This window comes from Aricia agestis, chromosome 1, assembly GCF_905147365.1.
Source record: "Aricia agestis chromosome 1, ilAriAges1.1, whole genome shotgun sequence".
In the NCBI taxonomy this organism is placed as follows: Eukaryota; Metazoa; Arthropoda; class Insecta; order Lepidoptera; family Lycaenidae; genus Aricia; species Aricia agestis.
This window is the reverse complement of record NC_056406.1, coordinates 9,577,276-9,596,950: the sequence shown is the minus strand read 5'-3', so window position 1 is coordinate 9,596,950 and position 19,675 is coordinate 9,577,276. Positions and strand designations below refer to the sequence as shown.

The 19,675-nt window shown below is 37.7% G+C and overlaps 1 protein-coding gene across 1 annotated transcript in view; it reads left to right on the top strand.

Annotated features, from left to right (window-relative positions):
• LOC121731492 overlaps window positions 1–19,675 on the top strand; it is a 146,456-nt gene that overhangs the window by 25,741 nt on the left and 101,040 nt on the right. The window contains exon 2 of the mRNA XM_042120927.1: window positions 17,603–17,825. Within this exon, the coding sequence (XP_041976861.1) occupies window positions 17,613–17,825 (213 nt within the window). The 5' untranslated portion in view covers window positions 17,603–17,612. The remainder of the gene's footprint in view (window positions 1–17,602; window positions 17,826–19,675) is intronic.

The window sequence follows — 19,675 nt, the reverse complement described above, 5'->3', positions numbered from 1 at the left end:
ATGAATTTTTTTAGAATTTTCAATCACTGTGGTGTGGGAGAAAATCGACTTTGAATTTTAAGGGTAATTTTTAGGGGTGAGTCCGCAAGTTGAAAATATTACCATCGTATGTAGGATCTATAAATATACTAGCATGAATTTTTTTAGAATTTTCAATCACTGTGGTATGGTAGAAAATCGACTTTGAATTTTAAGGGTAAGTTTTAGGGGTGAGTCCTCAAGTTGAAAATATTACCATCGTATGTAGGATCTATAAGTATACTAGCATGATTTTTTTTAGAATTTTCAATCACTGTGGTATGGTAGAAAATCGACTTTGAATTTTAAGGGTAAGTTTTAGGGGTGAGTCCGCAAGTTGAAAATATTACCATCGTATGTAGGATCTTAAAATATACTAGCATGAAATTTTTTAGAATTTTCAATCACTGTGGTGTGGGAGAAAGTCGACTTTGAATTTTAAGGGTAATTTTTAGGGGTGAGTCCGCAAGTAGAAAATATTACCATCGTATGTAGGATCTATAAGTATACTAGCATGAATTTTTTTAGAATTTTCAATCACTGTGGTATGGTAGAAAATCGACTTTGAATTTTAAGGGTCAGTTTTAGGGGTGAGTCCGCAAGTTGAAAATATTACCATCGTATGTAGGATCTTAAAATATACTAGCATGAATTTTTTTAGAATTTTCAATCACTGTGGTGTGGGAGAAAATCGACTTTGAATTTTAAGGGTAATTTTTAGGGGTGAGTCCGCAAGTTGAAAATATTACCATCGCATGTAGGATCTATAAGTATACTAGTATGAATTTTTTTAGAATTTTCAATCACTGTGGTATGGTAGAAAATCGACTTTGAATTTTAAGGGTAAGTTTTAGGGGTGAGTCCGCAAGTTGAAAATATTACCATCGTATGTAGGATCTTAAAATATACTAGCATGAATTTTTTTAGAATTTTCAATCACTGTGGTGTGGGAGAAAATCGACTTTGAATTTTAAGGGTAAGTTTTAGGGGTGAGTCCGCAAGTTGAAAATATTACCATCGTATGTAGGATCTATAAGTATACTAGCATGAATTTTTTTAGAATTTTCAATCACTGTGGTGTGGGAGAAAATCGACTTTGAATTTTAAGGGTAAGTTTTAGGGGTGAGTCCGCAAGTTGAAAATATTACCATGGTATGTAGAATCTGTAAGTCTACTAGCATGAATTTTTTTAGAATTTTCAATCACTGTGGTGTGGGAGAAAATCGACTTTGAATTTTAAGGGTAATTTTTAGGGGTGAGTCCGCAAGTTGAAAATATTACCATCGTATGTAGGATCTATAAGTATACTAGCATGAATTTTTTTAGAATTTTCAATCACTGTGGTATGGTAGAAAATCGACTTTGAATTTTAAGGGTAAGTTTTAGGGGTGAGTCCGCAAGTTGAAAATATTACCATCGTATGTAGGATCTATAAGTATACTAGCATGATTTTTTTTAGAATTTTCAATCACTGTGGTATGGTAGAAAATCGACTTTGAATTTTAAGGGTAAGTTTTAGGGGTGAGTCCGCAAGTTGAAAATATTACCATCGTATGTAAGATCTTAAAATATACTAGCATGAATTTTTTTAGAATTTTCAATCACTGTGGTGTGGGAGAAAGTCGACTTTGAATTTTAAGGGTAATTTTTAGGGGTGAGTCCGCAAGTTGAAAATATTACCATCGTATGTAGGATCTATAAGTATACTAGCATGATTTTTTTAGAATTTTCAATCACTGTGGTATGGTAGAAAATCGACTTTGAATTTTAAGGGTAAGTTTTAGGGGTGAGTCCGCAAGTTGAAAATATTACCATCGTATGTAGGATCTTAAAATATACTAGCATGAATTTTTTTAGAATTTTCAATCACTGTGGTGTGGGAGAAAATCGACTTTGAATTTTAAGGGTAAGTTTTAGGGGTGAGTCCGCAAGTTGAAAATATTACCATCGTATGTAGGATCTATAAGTATACTAGTATGAATTTTTTTAGAATTTTCAATCACTGTGGTATGGTAGAAAATCGACTTTGAATTTTAAGGGTAAGTTTTAGGGGTGAGTCCGCAAGTTGAAAATATTACCATCGTATGTAGGATCTTAAAATATACTAGCATGAATTTTTTTAGAATTTTCAATCACTGTGGTGTGGGAGAAAATCGACTTTGAATTTTAAGGGTAAGTTTTAGGGGTGAGTCCGCAAGTTGAAAATATTACCATCGTATGTAGGATCTTAAAATATACTAGCATGAATTTTTTTAGAATTTTCAATCACTGTGGTGTGGGAGAAAATCGACTTTGAATTTTAAGGGTAAGTTTTAGGGGTGAGTCCGCAAGTTGAAAATATTACCATCGTATGTAGGATCTATAAGTATACTAGCATGAATTTTTTTAGAATTTTCAATCACTGTGGTGTGGGAGAAAATCAACTTTGAATTTTAAGGGTAAGTTTTAGGGGTGAGTCCGCAAGTTGAAAATATTACCATCGTATGTAGGATCTATAAATATTTTTTTTAGCATGAATTTTTTTAGAATTTTCAATCACTGTGGGGTGGAAGAAAATCGACTTGGAATTATAAGGGTGGGTTTTAGGGGTGACTATTTTTTGAGTTAGAAATAACATTTGCACCCTCTAAAAGTGTCCCCTTATCTCACTATGATGCATATTATATTTTGATACACAAGATAAGTTGTTTTTGTTTTGTAGCTAATTCGTTCACTTGAACGTTCGGAACTTCAGGCACATGAATTTTGGCGCATTTATTAACGGCACCACCGAAAAAATCTTAAAAATCCGTAAATTTTAACAATAAGTCACTTTTGATTGTGCATATATTGTGCATATTTCGGCTATTTTTTTCGTGCATATTTGCATGCATATTTCGGCACTTTGATCGTGCATATAATCCGATGTCTAATAATAATTATCATTCGCTTGGTCTACTATATTATTTTATTCTACGCATATTCTTGAATTACAGGCAATTGTCACTTATAATACCACAAGAGCTTCAAAATTACTTACGCTTCGCGCTCGTGATTTTTCCTGAAAAACTTGACGACTTTATTTGTTTGCAGGGAACCTTGAGGGAAATGCCAGATAATTTTGAAGCTCGTGTGGTATTCGGGGGATTATTTTTCCGTCCCAAATGTCGGCCAATAGAATTAGAATTTGTTTTTAGGGTTCCGTACCTCAAAAGGAAAAAACGGAACCCTTATAGGATCACTTTGTTGTCCGTCTGTCCGTCCGTCCGTCTGTCAAGACCCTTTTTCTCAGGAACGCGTGGAGGTATGAAGCTGAAATTTATATCAATTACTCAGGTCTACTGTCCCTTGAAGCTGTGAAAAAATCAAACTTCTAAGCCAACGCAATCAAAAGATACAGCCGTTTATGCCGCAAATTTTCGACACTTGCAAGGGAATCAAAACCTACAGGGTGCTTCCCGTGAACTCAGAATCTTGAAATTTGGTACGAAGCAACGTCTTATAGCATAGATAAAGGAAAAATTACGAAAACCATAAATTTTTAGTTACATCACATAATATATATTTTTTAAATAATTTTAAACTTACTACCCATTTCCTCATAAACGCGTAGAGGTATTAAATTGAAATTCATACCAAATACTCAGGTCTATAATACCTTTAAGCTGTCGGAACCCTCGGTGCGCGAGTCCGACTCGCACTTGGCCGGTTTTTTATATATAGCAACTACCAGAGAAAATTTTCAAAAAAATATCAGTATAATACCATGTAGGTTGTACCACGTGACGTCGAATGGTGCAATTCTATTGGTCGATATTTGGGTCGGAAAAATAATCAATAATATTTCGTAGATATATACACATATTTAATACACATCCATGACCCAGAAACTTTGAAGCTTTTTGTTCCGTCGGCGGGATTCGAACCCGTGACTCCCGGCTTGAGCTACCAACAGGCCACCAACTGAGCCACAGAGGTCGTCATGAAGAATTTGGGATTTTAAAAACAAATGTAAGGTTGCACGAAATTCAATCCAAAAAAGTAGGTACCTACTTACTGGTCAAAATAAGTTTAAAACCAAGGATTTTATGTCCCTTGTCTTGCCTACTTATTACGAGGGCTGCTATTTATGTATCCGGAATTAAAAAAAGAAACAAACATAAATCATTTAATATGGTTTTATTGCTTTTCAAAATATTCGCCGCGATGATCGACACACTTTTGCATACGCTGGAACCAATTTTCATAGCACTTTTTCCATTCTGATTGAGGTATCTCCAAAACGTGCATTTTGAACGCATCAACAGCCTCTTCGCGGCTCGAAAAACGTTGACCACGTAATTTGTTCTTCGCGTATGGAAATAAAAAGAAATCGTTAGGTGCCAAATCAGGGCTGTACGGCGGATGACCAGTCAATTCGATCTTTTCACCCTCCAAAAACTGAGTTGTTTCAGCTGAGGTGTGACAGCTAGCATTGTCGTGATGTAATATGATTCTGCGTTGTCGGTTGTCCTTTCTTATTTCTTCAAAGACTTCTGGTAAACAAATGGTCGTATACCATTCAGAATTAACCGTTTTACGATTCTCTAATGGCACTGTAGCCACATGTCCATTAATTCCAAAAAAACAGGCGACCATTTGCTTCAAAGTACTTTTTGCACGAGTAACTTTTGTTGGTTTCGGCTCATCTTGGAACACCCACACCGTTGACTGTTGTTTAGTTTCGGGGTCATATGCATAGATCCAAGATTCATCACCTGTGTAGATATTATAAACGGCTTTTGACGTACCTCGGTTGTATTTTTTTATCATTTTTTTGCACCAATCGACACGAGCCCGTTTTTGATCGATTGTCAAGTTGTGCGGAATCCAACGCGAACATATTTTTTTTACAGCCAAATGTTCGTGTAATATCTTATGTATGCTCGTCATACTTATGCCTAAGGACGCCTCTATCTCGCGATATGTAACATGACGATCACGCATTATTAGTTCCCGCACAGCATCTATATTTTGTGGGACAACAGCTGTTTTTGGGCGACCTTCTTTATTTTCATCCGTGAGCATAGACCGCCCACGCTTAAACTCACTGTACCAGTGATAAACAGTGGTTTTTGATGGTGCTTCATCTCCAAAAGTTGCGGTGAGTTGAATAAAGCACTGTTGTTGATTTAGCCCACGCCGAAAATCGTAGTAAATCATTGCACGAAAATGTTCACGCGTTAAATCCATGGCAAATGAAGACACGCAATTTTCAAAATGACGCCACAATGGAAAAATAATTGACAGTCACATGAAACAAAATATATTCTTCAACCAAAGAGTTCTATTTTCAAATGTTGTAATTACTTTTTAAATATTGTTCTTGTAAGTGGCCAGTTCCGGATACATAAATAGCAGCCCTCGTATGATGATATTTCTCATTTTTATTTTCCATGTTCAAGTTCCTAATTTATTTTATTTAACAATAAAATAAATTAGGAACTTGAACATGGAACGTAACACAAATCGTAAATAGATTTAAGTCTGAAATAACATTTGTAAAGCCGCCGGATTGCTCAAAGATTAGTGCGATCCGCTCAACCTGTTCTAAAATCATTCGTGTTATTTCATTAAATACGATCCAACATTTAACTGGAAACGAAATCTCTGTTGGCAAACGTTTACTATTCGGGGCAGTGTATACTGTGATGTGCCGTGTGCGCCGTGTTTCAGTGCATCGTCAAAAATCTGCTGGTCCAAAATGGTTTACTTAAAAGTTTCATTATGTTTGACCATGTCGTAAAACGGGCCCTACAATTATAATATGATTTCGATGAAACGTGTAAATTGTAACCACAGCCTACCTAGCATACGCCAACGAGATATCTCACTCTACATGTTTTCTCGATTTTTGATGGTTTGTCTCTTCATGACAAACATTTTTTTTGATGAATCGGAAACCAATAGTCAATACCAACTTTACCCACGATAGGAGTCCTTCTGAGAAGTTAGGAGGACTCCTATCTCGTGTAAAGTTGGTATTGGTCAGAACTCGGACATATGACATACCACATTAATTTGCTCCGGTTTAAATCCTCATTAAAAAAGTAAAGTCCATAGTACTAAGGACTCCAAAACGCAGATACAATGTTTTAAATATGACGTAGGCGCCCTAGACATCCATAGATTTGTACAATAAATGTGTTGTACCACGCCGCGTTTTGGGGCCACGAACCTAGTGCTTTATATAGACTTTAATAAAATTACTGAAACAAAATTATAAATTAATGGTATATTCGCACTAAGAGATATGTATCGCTTAAATTTGATCTAATGTACCTTTATTAGGTAATTAAACTTTTATTTGCTTACCTGACTGCGGCCACCATCAATCCTTATCAAAGTTATAACTTATTTAAACAAAGCAATGAGATCGCTGTAGTAGCGGCCAAACGGTCACCGGCAATATCCCAATTGATTTTCGCTGAGTTCACCGTCCGTTTATATATCTAGATATATTTGTGTAGCTAGACTGAAACGCGAAATTGTCGTGTGTTTTTTGCAAATTGCTCACTCGCCAGAATGGAAAGATACGTTTGGTTTTATTTGTGTATTAGATGCCTAGCGTTTTTATTCCCTATTCTACATTTTGTTTTATTGCTTTGCTTTTTTTATTTCATTGCTTTTAACCGTTGTTTATTGTATTCCTGGAGCGTTTTATTAAATCTCTATATTTATTGCTTTCGGAGTCTGCTATTTGTAGACCAAACAAGTTGTTATGTCGGTGTTTGTAAAGGACGTCTGGAAATTTATGTGATGTTCCCTGTTCCGTTGTTACATTTTATCTTTCTTTTGTACATCTAGCTGTACTTCTATTGTTCTCTTTCTTTTTTTTTCGAATTTGATTCGAATTGTTTTTTTTATCTCATTACAAGAATTATTTTTATCAATTTATGGTCACACAGTATACACACTACCTACTTAAATATTTAAATAATAACTAAACGCCGAATAGATAACCATGACATACCTGCAATCTTGATTGTGGCACGAAATAAAAAAAAACAATTTTAACTGGAATGTTAACAAATGTTAGACAGTTACGTCACAATAGACATAACTACCAGTAGTTCGACTGCAAAGAAACGGATAGGTTTCAATATCTGTCAAATAGGCATGATGACTATTTTTTTTTCTTATCGGTAATTGAAAGACACTTAAAAAATAGATCATCGTTGAAAGAATGACTCTGATAGCTTAAAAATTCACCAAGATATGACAATTCAAATATCTCATAAAAAAGACCTGCCCGAAACGCTCCATACAAAGTGCTACGAAAGTATGATGTCAGTCTTTCGTAGTTTGTACACATCGGGAGACAACTTTGTTCGACAGGTATATTAAATATTGCGTTTATGAAAGTGGTTTCATAACAAAAGTTGCTTTTAATTGCATAAGTTATCGAATTGTATACAAATATTAAGAAATTTAATTGAAAAAAAAATTCGACTTGAATATCCAACTTTAAAGGCGCTTAACAAAAAAAATACAAATGCTATCAAGCTGAAATTTTGGGAACACTTATTTTTTACCGTGATTTCTTTATTTTATTAACAAAATTCGCTAATCTTTGATCTTGTCATCATCCCTATTCGTCGGGTTTCACTAGGATTATGAACGGAATGTGCCTCGCAATGGCTGATATAATTTATTTTTAAATATTTAAAATAAAGATTTCAAAATTGGGTTCTGACAATTTTAATCGCATATGTGCCAAAACACAAACAACAAAACGACCAAAGAGGAACACGTCCAGCGAATATGTCATAGTTTTAAATTCGTAGGTAACAATTTAACAACCCTAGCGACGATTTTCGTCATAATACGTCAAATTTAAAAATTTCAACATCAATTCTATGTCGGTATCCATACTAATATTATAAATGCGAAAGTATCTCTGTCTGTCTGTCTGTCTGTCTGTCTGTCTGTCTGTCTGTCTGTCTGTCTTGCTTTCACGCCAAAACTACTGAACCGATTGCAATGAAATTTTGTATACAGTTATTCTAGAGTCTGAGAAAGGACATAGGCTACATTTTGATGTGGGAAAATATCTTATTTCCATGAAAATTTCGATGAAAATGAATTCGCATTGCGCGTGGCCAGCGCTCATCCCGGGGGTCCTGGGTTCGAGTCCCGCAGGCGGAACAAAAAGTTTTCAATTTTCCTGGGTCTTGGATGTGTATTAAAATAAAATTTCAAAAATCTTAAACATATTTTATGTATAATATTATAAAAAATCCAGAAATATATCAATGGAATGAACATTTTAGTTCTAATACGATTCAACAGATGGCGTTTTATTTTTTACTTTATTGTAACATAGAACTAATCATACTTATTAGTTAGTATGTTTTTGTTTATAGTTTTTAATACGTTAGAATATGATGTTTAATAATATTATAATAATAATAATATTATATATATACTAGCTGTTGCCCGCGACTTCGTCCGCGTGGACTTTAGTTTATAGCGCGCGGTGTCAACAAAATTTGTGTCAAATTTAAAAACTTTTTAAAACCCTGGTAAGTGGTACCCCTCTTAGGGCCGCGCTACACCAGAATGGCAGCGCTGAAAGTGCTCGCCTCGCCGCTGCCATTCCGGTGTAGCGCGGCCCTTAATTAATCAAAATACCCAAAAACAGCTGTGCAGTGTGCACATAATCTATACTAATATTATAAATGCGAAAGTATCTCTGTCTGTCTGTCAGTCTCGCTTTCACGCCAAACGCCAAAACTACCGAACCGATTGTAATGAAATTTTGTATACAGATAGTCTAAAGCCTGAGAAAGGACATAGGCTACTTTTTTACTGGAAAAAAGGGTTGTAAGGGTCGTAAATTTGTTCAAAAAATTCATAATAGATGGCGCCGTGCGTCTTCTACATCGCGCTGACGCTTGCTCAAAAGTCTTTCTATAAGAGGTGGTATCATCTTACATTTAAGTCTCGATTTTTTTCGATTGTTATATCTATTCTACGGTATTAAATAACTCAATACTTTATCTGTGCAGGCAGTGACGTAACCTTAAGACCAAATTTCACCAACGACTGTTAAAGTTAATGATCGAATTAGTATCACGTTAGCTGTTTCGTTTTTCATATGAATGAAAGAGAAGACAGGACATTTTAACAAGCTGTTAACACTAACAGACGTTGGTGAAATTGGGGCTAAACCTATCAATGATAAATAGTTTATGGGTAAAGTTGTGTAATTGGGGGGCTAAATATGCTTTGAAATTTGGCATAAAATATAGTTTAATATAAAAAATAAAGTACTTATTGTGTGCACACTACACAGCTGTATTGATTTAAGGGGTACCAGGGTTTTTTTATAAAAGCTTTTGACACCAATTTTGTTGACATCGCGCGCTATAAACTGAAGTCCACGCGGACGAAGTCGCGGGCAACAGCTAGTACTCTATAATTCTGTCTACTCTAGTTACGTCGCGTTAGGAAGTTAATGTGGCTAATAGTTATTACTTTTAAAAATGTATTAAAAGTTTTTAATTTTGACTTGAAAAGCGATTCATTGAACATTTGTATGCTATCAAACGAATTTGAACTTCGACACTGCGGGTATAGGATCAAATGTCAATCGGCCCTAGCAATAATTATGCGCACACTCGTCGAAGTCTAATGGAAGGGCTTTTTATCTTGTGCCTATAGCAATACGGTACATTTTAGAATGGCTCTCTCGTAAGTAAGTAACTTTTTATCTGAGCCAGCAGGCTAGATAGCTCCATGGCCTGCGACACTGGACAGATTCTCAGAGTGGTTGTACCTTTATCGGAAATCTTCGTCTCCAAATTTTAACCCATTAATTCCCAAGCGGCAGCCGGCTTCCGCATAACAATTGAAAATCTATTGTGTCTGCGATACCCACGGTGGAGGTGTTAAACGCTCAAATGTCCACTCTACAGGTACCTCCTACATTTTATTAACTACTTAGGTTTTATTATAATTATTGCTTTATGCGCTGCTGCGGTTGTTTCTTTAGAAAACTCTTAGCTCTACATTGCTTTGATCTTTGGCGACGCAGAAAATTTGTGAAAATTCCCATTTCTTGCTATGAAATCGAAAACTTACTCAATTAAACTGAAAATTTCGACACAAAAGGCTACGTATTTGCAAAATGCCAACTTACAATAAAACAACGTGAAATTTATGAACAGGTTCATTGATTGTTAGTAACGTAATTCGGAGCTCTCTCGTCTGAATCCACCCCTCTTTATTAAAATCGTATTGACAAAAATAATATTCCACGAGCGTTTTCGATGTTATTACGTGCGGCTGTGTCGCGAATATTGAAACGTACCTACAGAGTGCTCCACAAACAGAGGAATCAGGTAGTAGTAATATGACTGACTCTTCTGTACTCCCTACTTTTCTATGCTACTCTTTTAAGTTTTAACTAACTACTTTTAGTGTGTAAGTTAGATGGTTGAATACCGAAGTAAAAAATAGGAAAAACTTGAGAGGTGTCAAGGGACACCCAGATGGAGCGAAGTTATAAAACGCCATATAGTTGACGTCCAGGAATACTAACTGCGACACTTTTGTAGAATTGTAATAAAATTTATTTAAACGTCCCGTCATGTCGCTGTTTATTCTCAAAAACGCCATCTAGTTGACGCCTAGGAATACTATCAACGCCCTCTGCCCCTACAGCGCAGGAACTAATAAAAATGTGTCGTTACAACTTTTTCCATCTAGGCCCCTTCCGCAACGCGCGATAAGGACTTCGTTCCAAAACTCTAAAACTTATGTAATTTGTCATAATTACTATGCTTATAATAAGTGCTTTCGACCTATTTCTATCTCTACTTTAATGACCTAGCATGGATATTACTGAGTTAGTTACTGACAAACTCTTTTTAAATATTCTCTACTCTTCTCAACTGTTCTTATATCAGATAGAAGAACAGTTGAGAAGAGAATATAGTAAATACCAGCTAGTGTGTAAGTTGTCTGCATTCTTTGATACCGAAGTAAACATTACGATATTTGCACGTAGTTTTCTAGGACGACTCTATAAATAGGATGTCTTCTTGTTGTCCTAATTGATGTGCTAATAACAACTGCTTTCGATAGGATAAGGACCATCCTTATATTTCCTAACTCTACTTAATTATGATCCAGATTATTGATTTGGAGACAATAAACTTTCAGTTAGGTCTTATAGATAACTCTTAACTTACAAAATTCCGCTTCTTCCATCTGATTTAAGACAGACTTCCTAAAGGCTGAGTAAAGGTTTTTTGTGAATTTATGGTTTACCTTCTTGGGTAATTTTCTTTTTGTTGAATGTTCTGTGCTTGAGGATCGAAAATATCCAACTGTGTTACTCGTAGTTTATGAGGCGAAGGGCCGTGTATAACTTTGTGCATCATTAAAAGTAGTTTTTGGCTTGTTGCCATGGTTATATGAATGATTAATTATTTGAACATTGATGTGGTGTAAATTGTAAAATAATTCTTATTTGTATCATCAATTTTAATTACTCTAATGTTTTGTCAGACTAAAGTTAATTGATAAATGCTATCAATTTTTTTGTTGTTTATTATGCATCGATACTCGAAAAATCCTGCTAAGAGTTAAGACCAAGGGAGCACTATTCCCGTAGCGTCGTTTGTTATTCAAGTGGCAATGTTTCTCGCGAAATCGTAAATGGACGATGTTTGCGCTCTGCTCGGCTACTGTTCGCATATTTATCGTCGACGACAGGGGGCCCGATCCTCGTACATCGAATTTCGCATCGGTCGCAATCTGGCACACTCAAGCGTCAAGAGACGGCAAATGTGCTGCCGTAAGGGTGCCAGATAGCCTAACCTAATCTATCATCTCTACTCTCATTATATCAAAAGGTTCGGCATTCAGAAATCTAACATTATTAGGATTTCTTACAAAATTGTAGATGCAAAGCTACACAATCTTGTATTCAGAAATACACCGGCCGGGCTCTTGTTGGCTGGACACGCAATCATAAAGCTTGACTATGTCTGGCTTTATTCGGACGCCTGGGAGCCCTATGTGCGGCTGAGTGAGACAGCTTACGCTCAAATCGACATTCGAATGATGAGAATAGGCGCCTTGGCCGGCCGATGGGCGGTTCGACTTGGTATTGGTAATGCCGACACCACCCTCGCTTTTGTACCAATCAGCCGGCCCGTCGATGTTGATTTACTCGTGCATATTCATTGGACGCATAAAAACACTTTTTTATTTATTATGTGCTCTCGTAATTAAATTATTTTCTCTCAGATGTATTTTTTGTTTGAAATTGTTTTTTAAGACTGCCTGGCTGTATAATCTACAATGTTTATTATTTATCGCGTTAAAATTTACTACATATTTTCATATACTTGTTTTTAAATTTTATACCCAATACAACATATTATTTTAAAATATAGTTTTTATGAGGTATTTATTTTAAAATAATATGTAGGATAAAATATATAATAATAATAAATAATGATGAATTTGCTTATGGACATCAACAATCGCTTGGAATTCAAACCCTTCCAAGGCAATAACCCTTAGGAACAGAATTTAATTTGTACAAGATCTATTTTCAATCAGTTTTCCACCTACCGTGTTGATAGGTTAACTCATTTAACGATCGTTAAAGGTAAACGTCCTACGATAACAGGTTAGAGCGAAACAATTAAGTGGCCAGTAAGTATGTCAATTAGACGACCGCGACACTGGTAGACCTGGCCATTTAGCCTGGCCTCACACACACGTATTCCGTATTCGGTTTTCTAATTTGGAATTCCGTAAGACTAGCGCAAACGTTCGTTTTTCGTCATACGTGAAGGCGCTGGCTTGCACTCGAAACGCACGTACGGAATTCGTCCTGTTCGGAAATAAGCGAAAGTGTTCGTCAGTTAATGTATTTTACCACTGATTCTATGCATTCGGATTACCGAATACGGCAAACGAATTCGTAAATCGAATACGAAAAAGTTGTGTATATGCGGCCAGCCTTAGATGTCACTGGTAGACTTGGCCATTTCTAGTTGCATAATGCGAATCCGGTTCGCGGCGGTTTCACTCTCGGCCGGGGACTCGGTTCATTCATGACCGCCCGCCCGGCCCACTTTAAATAATTAGTTTGTTCAGACACATTGACCTTTGTTACGTAAGAACATAGACGTACTATAATTATCGTATACCTTTAGTATTCTTTAGCCGCGGAACGGTGCTTTGTGCTGTGCTGCTTTTATGTTAAGTTTATCGCGTGGGTACCGTGTATAATTTCCTGTGACAAAAACTATGATTATAATATTATTATGTCCTTTCCCGGAGATCATAGTACCTTACCGAATTTTGTCGAAATATCTTTTATTTCCTTTTTATTATTAAATTTACCTTCTGGTTTGACCCAAAGAGCTAATTTAGACATACTTTTGCACTATTAATGTTAATATTGGATGCTCTGCATATTGTGATAATTGTAACCTAAATTTGGCTGAACAGCACTGGGAATCTCTTCTCAAAATCTACCGATAGAGCATAGAGCTACGTTCGAATTTCAAAGACATACATTGGATTCATGAAAGACCTTCGTAGCCGTAGTGTTCAATCTTAATTGCTATTCGTAGCATTTATGCTTGCGTATTGCAGGAGTCTCAACGCGGATAAAGTGCAGAATGCAGATAGAATATACCTCATTGATAAATTAATAGTCTCGTCTAGTCAGTATATCCCACAACCTGTACATTTTGCTACTCTGCATTTTGTGTCACATTTTACGGAGAAGACTATCACGCCTATTGATTTGTGTTTAAATAATGTAGATCATGTATTAATGTCATCAGTCAGTCAAGGTGTGACGACGCGAGCCCTCACAAAGCTCGGCTTGTAGCTAGTATTATGCAATACGCAACAATATTTAAATAATCTGGGAAGTTAAAAACTGTAATTCACTTAAAATGATTTCTGACCAACACAGACAATGAGTTTCTAAAATACTAGAGTAGCAATGTCTTACAAAAGATTCTCAGAAATGCGTAACCACTTTTTTGTTCAAAAGACAATGTCAAGTCATATATTCGTTATGTCATTATGTATGTGAGATATGCCTGCAGGCATCTTCGAAGTGGCAACGCGTTGCTACCGTAAACTTCCAATCTAGTTACGTTAGTAACATAGAATATCATTGAACACAGATAAAACAGTTGGCACGTTCAACGTTTCAAATAGATAGGGTTTTTCGTCTGAGCTCCAAATTATAATTATTCATTTCGTTAAAACAAACGGAATAATATCGTCCCTAGGCCCGACATACGCAGATAGTAATCCCTAAAGCCCTTGTCTATCAACGTGGGCTCCGAACGCTGGCGACCGCAGGCGACATTGGTGCTTGTGTTCTGTGCACCAGGGCGGGATGTTGCGTGAGATATGTAATGCCCCAACAAAGCCAGCAATTAGAGGAGGCACGGTCACGTATCGATTGTATTGTCCGGGTGTACGTTTGTATGTACGTAATACAATTACACATGTATATTCCATTTTGCTAGGGTAAACACTGGACAAAAGTTACCAGATACTATACAGGTGGTAGACATAAATATGTCACCCAGTTGTACCGTGTACGCTACATACCGAATACGTATGGATTTTAATGAAATTTCCTCCCAAATCACCATAATATAACAGTCTGAAAGAAACGTTTCATTCTGACCAGTGACGAGGTTACTGTAACTCCATTCCTATCAGCTTTTTAAAGACATTAGGAATCGCCCCTGGCACCTACCTAACCTACAGCCTAAATATAATTCTATACGTGGGAGAGCCATGCTTCGGCACGAATGGGCCGGCTCGAAGGGAGAAATACCACGTTCTCACAGAAAACCGGCGTGAAACAGCGCTTGCGCTGTGTTTCGCCGAGTGAGTGAGTTTACCGGAGGCCCAATTCCCTTCCCTATCCTCCCCTATTCCCTTCCCTTCCCATCCCTACCCTCCCCTATTACCCTATTCCCTCTTCTTCTAAAGGCCAGCAACGCACCTGCAGCTCTTCTGATGCTGCGAGTGTCCATGGGCGGCGGAAGTTGCTTTCCATCAGGTGACCCGTTTGCTCGTTTGCCCCCTTCTTTCATTAAAAAAAAAATAGTGTGTACGAAATCTACTGTTCGCTTAATCAATAATTTGCTCTGTAAATATGATTGGAGTAAAGTTTATTAGTAAAAAGAAAAAGTAATAAGCAATCACTTTTCGAATCTCAGTATAGCGACCGAACAATACCTTGAATATACGAACATACCTTAATACTGTGAGTTGTGACATATAAACGGTAGGAGCCTGTTGCTGCAGGTGAGAATGCCCCGAGTCAGCAATTTCGCGCCTGCCGCGGGCCGCCCCTTTGATCCGCAACACGGTAATGATTTGCTCCTCCAAATGTTTCGAGTCCGGCAGTACAGTTATAGCGGATTTATATTATTAGCCACTAGTAAGTTGGCTATCGATACAATCAAACATTATTTTCATCTAAAATTGCTACTATTTATGTTTTGTCACCGTTTATTTGTACATATATATGTAACATTTTTTTCTGTGATAATAATAAACGAAGTCAAATTAGCCGCCCCTAAAATGTACGGTCCGAAAATTTGCCGCCCTATGCTCCAGCCTATTGGTAAATCCGCCACTGAAACCCGCCAGACGGGTCCCCGTTGCCCCGTGTAGCTTCTAGAAATAGGTTTATTGTTGTCATACTGATAAGGCCGTATCTGGAGTGTTATCAGACAATCAATAATGGTGTGCTTACTGCTTATCGGATTTGTTCGAATCGATCATACCTTGATACGTGTCATTGCCCTGACACATAGTGTAGTAAATATATGTGGTACCTATAGACTAGTCATAAAACTATACATGTAATAAATACTACTAATCGAGGTAAAGGTTTTGTGTTACGAAGCATTACGCCGGATTAGATAATATGATTAATGGAAATAGTATCTAAAGGTACCATTTTGATCGAAGCGGCAAGCAACCGCGACCGCCAAAAATTTGCCATTTTATTAGACTAGGCCACTAGGGTTTAATTTTTTACCGACCCCGAGTGTACTAGCGAGTTAGAGACCCATGCTGCTCCTCCTTTGTACAGGCGTAGACCAAAATGGTACCTATAGCCTAGTTCATGAAGTGGCATTTCATTTCAATTTCTGTCGGTCGCGGTCGCTTGAGGGTTGCGGCAAGAATCGGAAAGCCACCTTTAGATTGTAATGTGTTATGTGAGCCAGATTAAAGTTATGTTATCACGTCTTATCAGAGAAGTTCTATGAATGGTCTAAAGCTCTAAACTCTAAATACATAATTTCGAAATTCTAGCTAATTTATTTTGTAAAGACACGCAGGCAAGTTTTAAAAGTTTTAAAATTTTTACTTGGTTAATATTATGTATCCTCTAAATAATATTTGTAGCATTTTACTTGTAGCTTTTACCGATTAGGCATAATTAGATTGTGGTCTAAAGATTTCTTCGGGTAAAATTTGGCATCAATTTTGCTCAAATGTTTTGTTTTTCAGATCTTATTGCTTACTTAAATCTTATATCTTTAAACGAGCAATTCTTGTATATATATATATATATATATATATATATATATATATATATATATATATATATATATATATATATATATATATATATATATATATATATATATATATATATATATATATATATATATATATATATATATATATATATATATATATACAAGAATTGCTCGTCGGAATCGGCTCCAACGATTTTCATGAAATTTAGTATATAGAGGGTTTCGGGGGCGATAAATCGATCTAACTAGGAATTATTTTTAGAAAATGTCTTTTATTCGTGTATTATCGATAATCGATAAACTGAAAAATATGACTCTTCCTGACATCTATTGGCGAATAATAACTATTTTGTGAGCAACTCATTACTTTAACGACACAACAACAGCTAAAGCTAATCCAGCAGATGGTGTTGTTAAGTAACACGAAACAAGTGTTTGCTACACCGAGCAAAGCTCGGTCATCCGGGTACTAATATTTATAAAGTAAAGTGTGTATAATAAGGCAAAAACGAAATGTACACGCGCCGATATAATAATTCCTTGGAAATTGTGTGAAACCTACGTGAAACACGCTTCGTGTGTTTACATGTTAGTCGTTTTTGCATAAGGACTGTTAATTTGAGAATTTATTACATCACACATACCTGACACAATAAAACTCGTAATTATTTTCACTCCATTTCACTTTATTGAACCGTTGAGTAATATTATTATGTGCCGTAAAATAAGTAGGTACAGTGCTGATATGAATTATTGTTGATTTCATGACTTGTTATGTTGTTTCATTACACTTTATATTCAACCTACCCACTATATCTGAGTATCAAGCAAGGGACCTATTAGAAAGTATTATTATATTATCTATCTCTATCAACAGCAGCTTGCTCTCTTCCCGGAAATCCCAAAGTTTTGTATTTTTTTTTCGACGACGACGTGAGGATTCCGAAGGAGGCCGTTATGTTTGCCTGGAGAATTTCTTTAATTTCCCTCACTTGTTCCAGCTCTGCGGCAATGGAAAAGGCGAAGGCGTACATAAAGAGTTCGCTGAACGCGGGCGCTACGGCGACGCCGCCGCCGGCGGGGAACGGCACGGCGACGGTGCCGGCCGCCAAGACACCGCCCTCCCCGCCCCCGCCCCGCGATGGTGAAGAGCGCCTGTGCTTCGCGTGCGGCGGGCCCAGCTACAGCGACCAGTACACCGTGCGGGTCAAGCCGGACCCTCAGGTAGAGCGACTCCTATAAAGATAGAAATTGTAAGGATAGAATGCGGTGTTGCCGGCCGCCAAGACCCTATCCTCCCCGCTCCACAATGCTGAGGAGCGGTGTGCTTCGCGTGTGGCGGGCCCAGCTACAGCGACCAGCACAACGTGCGGGTCAAACCGGACCCTCAGGTAGAGAGTGGCCCTATATGGATTGTAGGGTGTATAGACTGTAGGCATAGAGTGCGGCGGTGTCGGCTGCCAAGACCCTGGCCGCCAAGACCCTGCTCGCCTTCGTCCCCGCCCCGCGATGGTAGAGAGCGCCTGTGATTCGCGTGCAGGGGACCCAGCTACAGCGACCAGTACACTTTGTGCGTCAAGCCGGACCCCCAGGTAGAGTAGCTCCTATATGGATAGAGTGTAGGGATAGAATGCTTCGTTGCCGGCCGCCAAGATCCTTCCCTCTCCGCCCCCGCCTCGCGATCCTGAATAGCGCCTGTGCTTCACGTGCGACGGACCCAGCTACAGCGTCCAGTACACAGTGCGGGTCAAACCGGACCCTCAGGTAGGGATAGAGTGTGGACTGTTGAGTTTCAGACATTTGAAGCTGCTTCGTAGCTCCGGCAGCTCAGGTGAAGCGAACGGTAGAGTTGTAGAGTTTTCGACATCTGAATCATCCCCGTGACTGAGTAAAGCTTTCGGCATCTGAAGCAGCAGCCCCGTGGCGCTCTACAGGGCGGTTAAAGCCGGGACTATACGCACCGGAAATTCGGAGTTCCGGGAAGTGAGTGAGATTTAGTGAATATGTGTAGCTCCGGGAATTCCAGCGCAATTAGTCCCACCCTAAACTGTTTTAAAAGTTCTTCTTTTGTGTTGCATTAGCTATGTCCACACTGTGCACTTTCATCTTCAATTTTCGTCATCAACGCTCATATTGGCGCATTCAATAAGTGAATGCGTCAAGGAACGCAACGCCAATATTGTCATTTTCAAAGTTTTGGATACGGTCAGAGAGCATGCGTCGCGGGCATGCCTCACGTTCGCTGTTGACTGCGCTATAACGCATGCCTTTGACGAACAGAAAAAGGCACATTGTGAACAAAGCTATTTGACAATTTTGGAACACTGCTTTTCCACCTAGTGGCTGCTCTTTCCGATGCGGTTTCGGATGCCGAAAATGGTCTTGGACCTTGGTCAAGAGTTGAAAACAACTACATGCTCATTGAGTTCCTAGACAAGTCATTAGTAGATTAGGTACAAACAACATTTTATCTATGTCTTTATTCAACAAAAACAAAACAGCGCAAGCACGGTAAACCCCGCGACAAAAGGTTTCATCATACGTCGTGTAAAATTTTAAAGAATTGTGCGAAATATAGCGACACAATGTGCGTGGGTTTGCGACATCTATTCATAAATATGATAAACCTTTTTTTACGTACGAGTCTCGGTACAATGGAATGCCTTTGTAAATACTGAAAACCGTGTTCGGTACACAGACATCCTATTGTAAGTTATTTACTTGGCTTCTTTGTATTGGGTCGTCTAAAAATCTAATTTTATTCGGAAATGCCGCGTATTCGTCGACCGCACTGAATAACTTTACATCCCTTACAGTCTGTAACACTACTAAAGGTATTTCGACGTCATTTGACTTTCATTTCTAGACATTTAAGGTTTAGTTAGCCCACAGACAGATAAAGGAACTAGCTTAGCTTAGGATATGCAGAACTTAAGTAGGTGATCAGTTCTTGTTTAGGTTACATAGCTTTGTAGACGGAACCCGAAAAAAATATACTGTATGTTACTTTAGAGTTTAGATACGTCCGTTTTCGTGAAAATATTTCGAGGATGTTTTGCGGTATCTTGTGCAGA